Consider the following 8,096-nt stretch of genomic DNA (forward strand, 5'->3'; position numbering starts at 1 on the left):
GTTCTGTAGGCGCGTAGATTCAATGCAAATCACACAACGTACATCGCATTTGGCGTCGATGGCCGCGCCCTTCTCCAGCAAAAGACGGACGATCTCCAAATGACCCATCCCTGAAGCCTCGTGCAATGGTGTCCAACCAATCTACACCAATATTCACACAATGAATACGCGTGACAGATCGAACGCCAAACAAAAAACGTACGCCGTCTTTGGCGTCGAAGGCCGCACCTTCGTCCAGCATGAAGCGGACGATCTCCAAATCGCCATAGGAAGCAGCATCGTGCAATGGTGTCCACCCACTCTACAGCAAAAGTTACACGCTAAACACCACGTGCGGGAGATTTAACGTGCGATGTTTTTGGCGTCGATGACAGCGCCTTCCGCAAGCAAGAGGCGAAGGATCTCCAAATGACCATAGCGAGCAGCGTAGTGCAGTGCTGTATCACCCATCTACACCAATATACCAATCGCCATGGATCATCATCCATCGATGGAGGGAGATCTAATGTACTTTGTTCGTGCAGTGGATGTCGACGCCGTCGTTGAGATAGGATCGGACATCAGCCAAGTGGCCCTTTTCTGCAGCATACAGAAGCGCTACCTATATCGTCGCATCCGCGTCCTTGAGCCTCCGTAGTATCGATGGACGTCCCGTACCTCCTTCTGCGCCCTGGACGTCATTTTGCAAAATAGTCGGCGTCGTATCCAATCACATCACGACACCCAGCCACAGTTGCCCAACGATGAGGGGGCACCGCCGCCATGCAGTGTGCTAGAGGTTCCTTGATCCCGCGGCGGCTCGTCGTCTTGGAGCTCTTCTCCAGAAACGCTGTCTGCGCAGTCGCACCTGGTGTCGTATGCTATTGCGTACAAGTGCGAACCGCGAGGCTGCCGCACTCGAGAGCCAATGCCGATGGTCGATCGCAACGCGCCAACTTGGCCGCGTCGCTGGCCTGGACGGTGACGTTCCCGCCACGCTGGACCTGTGCCTGATAGTGCTGGAGCTGCTCCGACCTACGTTGGACCTCGGCGACTGGCGCACGGCCAGCACCAATACCATACACGATTGCCATTAATATGTCCAGCTCGGCGCTCCCGATCCAAGCACCCACTTTGGCAAGGACCATCCCTCGACATCTCGCTACTTGCAGATCGTGAGATCGTTCTCGTCATGTCGCCAACGCGGTCATCGTCGTCGTAGATGCGATGGCCATCGTCGTAGACGTCGGTGCGCCCATGGCGTCGTGTCAAAGCTACTAGAACTGCGGAACAAAATACTCGGACAAAGCTGTTTCGGCACACGATTTAGAGAGTCGTCTTGATACCTCTCTCTTGCTTTTGCACAGGCAGCGCGTTGGCCGATGCGACGCGATGCACGACGACGTCCAACCAGTCCATGACGGTGGTCGTCCCATACCTGCAGGCGTCCTATAGCGCGGCGCCGCGCTGGCAGCTTACCACGCATGTGACATGCAAGACCGTGGCGCGCGGTAGATCGCCTTGCAGATCGTGTCGCTACCGGCGCTACTGGACGGAGCGGTCCGACGGCGCGACATGGACGCGGGACGGTACCTGCCCATGGACAGCGACGTCGTCCGGAGGTCAGTGGATGGCCACGCCCTCATGCAGCGTGTTCAGAGAGACCGCGTGGTACCAGCGCATCGCGGCGAGCGCTCGTGCGATGGCGCGGCCGCTGCGCGCTGCTGGCATGGGCATGGGCAGGCGCGCGGCAAGCATTGGCGCTGGCATCGCGTCGACTAGTACCTCGAGGCAGCCATGGTCGTTGGCGGCGAGGAGCGCATGTCCATGATGACCGTCTTGGCGTTGGCGGTGACGTCCAGGGCCGCGTGGCTGGCAGCGACGTCCAGGGCCGCGTGGCTGGCAGCGCCCATCCCACGGCAACGGCCAAAATGAACCTCACACGGACCCATGTGTTTAAAACATATAAACGTGTGTGTTTGAAACGCGTTAAAAACATGTTTGAAACACTACCCTGAATGTCGCCAACAAGGCAGGCGACGCGTTCACACATTGCTCCAACTCTCTCATGGGATATCGGTGCCAGGTACATATATATATGTATATAGACTGCAAGAGACATCGTGTAGAGGTCATATCCATTCAAATTGCAGTGCGCTTATAGCGTGTCTAGAGGCGACACCCAGCAGCGCGTCCTCGAGGTAGTAGAATGCAATCGTCTTGTTGTATACATTTCAGTCGAGTACGAGTTGCTACGTCGTCGACTTGGTCGTTTTTTCAATGCGTCGCAGAAGGATGTTGAGTTTTGCTTGGTCGTTGGGAAGTGCTTCGTTGCATTCGCTACAGGCCGTTGCTTCCATGGATTGCGGCGCGCCGCAGCAGATGCAGACAAGACCATCGTAGATCCTCGATCCGTTCTTCTTGGCAACCGCCACGCGCTTCAAAAGGACCTGGAACTTGAGCGCGACGGAAGCGACCTCTTCGGCACAAGTCTCGCAGTGCGTCTGGGGAAGCGAGTTGGATGCGAAACAGAGCTGGCACACGAAATGCGTGCTCACAAGCATCGACTACGATGGCAGAAGGTAAGGCCCAGAAATAGCACCGAGAGGCTTCGTCGAGTCGGTGAACTCACCGCCGTGCCAGTGGACGCTGGAGGGGCATAGCAGGGCGCGGGTGCGACGACAGCCGCCTCGCTATTGTCGTCGGTAGACGTTGCGCTTGCTGGCGGCTTGATAAAGGGCTCTGGGCTCTTGGTAGACAGGATTGACTAAAAGCAGCATTGGTCCCTCCAACTGAGACTCTTCTAGAAAGCGACACGGACCTCGGGGCTACTCACAGCTCGTGGCTCGGCAAGCTTGGTCGTTGGCGCCGGCACGATAAGCGCTAAAAGCTCCTCTTCGCTGCGACCGAGCAGCTTTTGGAGAGACTCGACTAGCATTTGCGCGGACGGACGCTGCGTCGGATCGAACGAGAGACAGGCGTCGGCGAGTTGACGCAGCCAAGGCGGACAGTTGGTGCTTACTGTCGGACGGAGGTTGCCGAGACGCACGCCGTCGATGATACCCCAGTACCCAAGGCCCTTGGCATCGTGATAAGGCAGCTGAAGCGTGTCCAGCTCGGTCAAGATGACGCCAAACGAGTAGACGTCGGAGGCGCTGGTGTAGTTGCTCGTCGATGCAAGCACCTCGGGCGCTGTCCAGTACGGTGTGCTCTTGCCCGCTGTCGCGTCCGACTCGAGGTCAGAACCGAGGTTCGCGACTTTTATGTAGTTGGTCGAGGAGAGAAGGACGTTGTAGCTCTCAAGGTCGTGGTGGAAGACGCCATTGTGATGGAAATCGGCGAGCGCATTCGCCAGCACCCATGCGACTTGCAGTGGAGAGACGTTGACCTTGGTGGGCTCACCGAGTCGCTTGGCGTCAAGGTAGCTGCGCAAATCCCCCGCGTCCATGTACTCGAGCACGAGCTTGGGACTCGATGTGGTGACATCCGAGACGGCGAGCAGCTGCTGCACGTACGGCGAGTTGCACCTACAGCCATCGATGATCAGATCATGACACAAGACCAAAGGGATCTACTGCTGCATGGTCTCCATCTCGTGGACGATTGCTTGGGCGGAGGACACGTCGACAGGCGTTTTGATGGCGACGACACGGCCCTTGTATGTGCCCTTGTACACAGTACCATAGATTGGACAAGATTGATCCAGCTCGATGTCCGTGGCTAGCACCTAGAGGCGCCCATTTGAGAGAAAGATCGATGCTAGGAAACTGATGTGTACGCTGGGGATGACACGGTGCGCAGCTGTCTGGAGCATCGTCGCAAGGCGTCGGTGGCCCATTTGGATGGCCAAAACCATCGGCGTCACGCCCGCCTAAACAACAACAATAGTGTCATGGCCATTGTTGTCGTCGGCAGCTTTGTGTTTGTACCGCATTGCGGACGTCAACTTGGATGCCGGGCGTTCGCAACAGCGCCGCCAACGTCTTGTGGTCGTTGGCTTGCACTGCGAGATGCAGAGGAGAGTCGCCCGCCTACAATGTTGCAGCGTCGCTTTGATGCTCAGAGACGAGTCAAAGCGTTCACCTCGTTCGCAGCGTTGGAATCCCTGTCGTCGGTCACCAGCGTTCGCTCTTGGCTGGCGTCGTTGACGTACACAGCTTGGACACGCGCCTGCAGCATACATAGGTATATGGACATGTTTCGTCCCAAATAAGTTGTACGTTTGCGCTTTGAGTGCCCTCGGGTCGATCCACCGGGTTCTACATCGTAGGAAGTGACGTGTGACATGCAGCAATCGTACCTTCGACGCTTCAAGGCCGACGTCGAGGCGGTTGCAAATTCGCTCGACAAGTTTGCTCAGCATCGCCTCCGAGTCGCAGATACGATCGACGAGTTGGTCGAGCTCGGCGTCCGAGAGCAGATTTTTCTAGAACGCACACGCTTGCCGTCCATTCCATATAAGCTTAAGAGGAATACCTTCTGCTTGCCCTTGCTTTGAGCCTGTTGCAATATGGCGATGACGCGGCGGTCGGTCGCTAGCATCAATGGCGTCTTGCCCGTCTACCGAAATCGTGTCAGGTTCGAGCTCCCTCTACATGTATCAGGAAGAGGTATTACGATTGTCGTTGCAAAGACGTTGGCCTTGGCCTTGACGAGGTACTTCACGGCATTAACGAGATTCTTGGCAGCCGCGACATGCAGCGGTGTCTGTCCCATCTAGTTGAGATGGAGATTACCTTGAACCAATCATTAATATTGTCTACCTCGTCGCAAGCATCTTTGGCATCGCTGCAAAACAAGAAGAGTTGGTCCAGGACGCTCGTGTTGCCGCCAAGGATGGCCGCGTGCAGCAACGTCGCGTCAGTCTAGATCCACGATTGCACGTGGAGGATGGGAGCATGTCATGCACAGACAGTACATTCGAGACGCAGTGCATGCTTGCGTTGCCAAGGATAAGGGCCTCGACAGCGTCGGCATGGCCGCCGGCAGCAGCGACAAAAAGGGGTGACTCTCCCGCCTAAAGAAACTCAGGAGGGCATATTGCAAGAGAAAAAATGTGTAAGGAGGGTGTACATGGTTGAGTGTGTTGATGCCGTTCTCGTTCTTGGTCTCTTGTTGGAGCAGCATCGTGATGATGGACATATGCCCCTTTGCCGCCGCCACATGCCACGCCGTCTCGCCATTCTAGATCAGACCAAGATGCTTTTGACCGTCCAACTCAACATTATACATACCTCGTTGGCCAACGAGCAGCTGATGCCCAGACGCAATAGTTGAGCCGCCGTACTGCCGTCGTTGATGGAGGCTGCTTGGTGCAAAGCGGCGACCAAGACTGGCGTGGAAGCACGGAGACTCTGCATCGCATTGTCAATTCTCAGTAAAACGATGTACATTTCCAACCAGGTCGCTAGGTGGGATATCGACGAGATGGATGGATGCGCCTGCTTGGTGCAGCGCCTGAACCACCTCGGCGTTGTCATCGGTAATGGCGACTGCAAGAGCCGTGCGACCCGTCTATTTCGTTAGAAATGATGTGAGAATGTCGGACGAGAAGACGATTTATGTACCGAGTCTTTGGCATCGATTTTGAGGTCAGGTTTTTGAAGCAACGTTTGAAGCAGCGACAGATCTTGCGTTGCCATGACCAAGTGCAGCAACGGTGTCTCAGACTACACGCATATCAGTCACATCTATCATGGATGGCATTTCGTAAAAAATGCGTACGCTGTCACGGAGGTTGACGTGATAAAAGTTGTTTTGGAGAATGCGCATAGCGTCATCAATGCGATTCTCGCGCAGTGCGTCAAAGAGCTATAGCAGAGAGTGAGTATAGACGCGGCAGAGAAGCACGTCATTTTGGTCGACTATCTACCTGACTTTGCATGTGAAGATAGTCGCGTAAAACCGTAGCGACGGGATCATTAGAACCGCGTGCTTCTGCGACCTCAAGCGGCGTTTTGCCCTCCTAGAAAAGCATTTGTTGTTCATTGACGATGGCTTGAGGCACATTTCATGCCAGCACCAGACGCCGGCATGGTGGCTGTACGTACTCTGTTTTTGGCGTCGACTTTGGCGCCTTTTTCCAAGAGCAATTGGACCATTTCTGGTTTGTTGGCTTGAGCGGCATGGTGCAGTGGTGTTGAACCATTCTACGTCAATAGATACTTTAACACCGCTTCATAAAGACAAAAACATACCGCATTGGACGCGTCCACATCGGCGCCTTTGTCAAGCAAGAGGCGAACGACGTCCACATGACCATTGGAAGCAGCGCAGTGCAATAGCGTCGAGCCATCCTACTCCAATGGATTATTCAAGCAAGATACATAACGCTCTATCGTCGATTCGCAATTCATACCGTCGTACACGCGTCAAACTTGGCGCCTTTGTCAAGCAAGAGGCGGACGACGTCCACATGACCCTTGGAAGCAGCGTAGTGCAATGGTGTCCAACCACTCTACTCCAGTGTATGCATGTAAACCAATTCAATTCGAGAGATCCAACGTACGCAGTCTGTGCAGTTGACGTTGCGTTTGTTGAGATAACGTTGGACGTCAGCCACGTTGCCATCCCTTATAGCACCGAGAAGCCAACACTACATCATCGCTCGTCCACATCGTCGCAGGTCGCCTGGTCGTCGTTCTACCTCGTCGTCCGTTGGCATCTTCCGTCGCCGTCAATTTGAAAACTGACATTCTCCCCCTTTTCATTGGCGTCTTTTCAATCCACGCTCGACATATCACAACCGGACGACGTCGTATCTTTTCGGATACGCAAACCAAGTCAAGATCTGATTGCTCCCGGAGCTTGCACTGATATCGCCACTGCATGCAGATGACAACAATACCACATCAAATCTGTCAGTCGAGAGGGTGGCCACTCATAATAGACATACTGGTAGACTTCATGTCCCGTCGTAAAAGAGTACTAGTATAAATTTAAAATATATAAGGCTGTTTGTCCATGTGTCTATTCCACGTCGTTCAACCCGACGAGCTCGTACTGCGGCCCACAATTGTCGGCCTTGAGCAGCGGAAAGCTCATCGAGTACGTCATCGTCGCAGTCGCCTACGTCCAGCGCTCAGCCGTCACATTCGGACTCATGTAGCCTTGTACCGCGGGTACTACTGTCGACGGACGCCAGTGCTGCTCCAGTGCCGCAACGATCGTCTCCGCCGTAGGCCGTGTGGTCGCGTCAAACGCCATGCAGCTCTCGGCCAGCGCCTTGTACCACGGTGCACACGTCGCACTCACCGCTGGACGGACGCGGCCATTGCGGATGTTGTCGGTGAGCGCCCACATGTCGAGGTTCACGTCCCAGTACGGCAGCTGGAATGTGTCGAGCTCGGTCATAATGACACCAAGCGAGTAGACATCGGCGGCGGCCGTTGCGCCACTTGCACCAGAAAGCACCTCGGGTGCACACCACGAGAGCATCGACATGGGGCGGTCCATAAGACTGGCGTTGGCGTCGCCGAGGTTGGCGACCTTGATGTAGTTGGTGCTGCAGAGCAAGACGTTGTGCGACGTCAAGTCCCGGTGGACTAAGCCGCGGGCGTGGAGGTCTGCGAGCGCGTTGGCGACGACCCACAGCACTTGCTGGGCTGTAAAGTCCCTTGGAACGGCCTGCGCCTCCCGCTTCTTGTCCAGAAAATCGCGCAAATTGCCGAGCGACATGTACTCGGTGATCATCAGTGGATGTTCTTTCTGTGCCCGTGATACCACGTAGTTGCAGCAGGTAGGGCGAGTTGCACCTACTCGATGAGATAAGCATGGAAAATGACACGCTTTCGGGATGTACACGTCCAGCGCGGTGATTTCAGCTGTGATGGCAGGCGTGTCGCGGGGATGGAGCATTCGACTTGATCGCGACACCCTCTCCGCGGTAGTGGCCGTGCTCGATGAGACACTTCTGGCCGCCCGAGCTGAGCTTGATTTTTGCCAATCACCTCGTCCGGCAGAATCTACGAGGTAACATGAGGCCAATATCCTTGTCAAGGCGTCGTGCCGGAGTCGGGGGCTGGGCCACAACAGCGTAAATTCTGCGGACGGCGTCTCGGTGACAACACGTCATTGCCACTGTGAGCGCCGTGTCGCCGTTCTGTGCAATGCAATAT

At 55.5% G+C, this 8,096-nt stretch overlaps 1 protein-coding gene across 1 annotated transcript; it reads right to left on the reverse strand.

The window, feature by feature from the left end:
- Positions 1 to 2,231: 2,231 nt before the first annotated feature.
- On the reverse strand, positions 2,232 to 6,643 carry SPRG_22296 (TKL protein kinase; the record flags this gene model as incomplete). The annotated part of the gene is made up of 24 exons (XM_012351284.1): positions 2,232 to 2,546; positions 2,612 to 2,746; positions 2,801 to 3,506; positions 3,555 to 3,706; positions 3,758 to 3,850; positions 3,909 to 4,010; positions 4,063 to 4,149; positions 4,200 to 4,238; positions 4,280 to 4,405; positions 4,456 to 4,539; positions 4,597 to 4,695; positions 4,743 to 4,844; positions 4,898 to 4,996; positions 5,053 to 5,163; positions 5,214 to 5,333; positions 5,380 to 5,493; positions 5,547 to 5,648; positions 5,704 to 5,790; positions 5,852 to 5,944; positions 6,030 to 6,128; positions 6,177 to 6,275; positions 6,338 to 6,436; positions 6,488 to 6,574; positions 6,626 to 6,643. The coding sequence occupies 24 exons, from the start codon at positions 6,641 to 6,643 to the stop codon at positions 2,232 to 2,234; spliced, it is 3,168 nt and encodes a 1,055-aa protein (XP_012206674.1).
- Positions 6,644 to 8,096: the final 1,453 nt, after the last annotated feature.

This window comes from Saprolegnia parasitica, assembly GCF_000151545.1.
Source record: "Saprolegnia parasitica CBS 223.65 unplaced genomic scaffold supercont2.77, whole genome shotgun sequence".
Taxonomy (NCBI): Eukaryota; Oomycota; class Saprolegniomycetes; order Saprolegniales; family Saprolegniaceae; genus Saprolegnia; species Saprolegnia parasitica.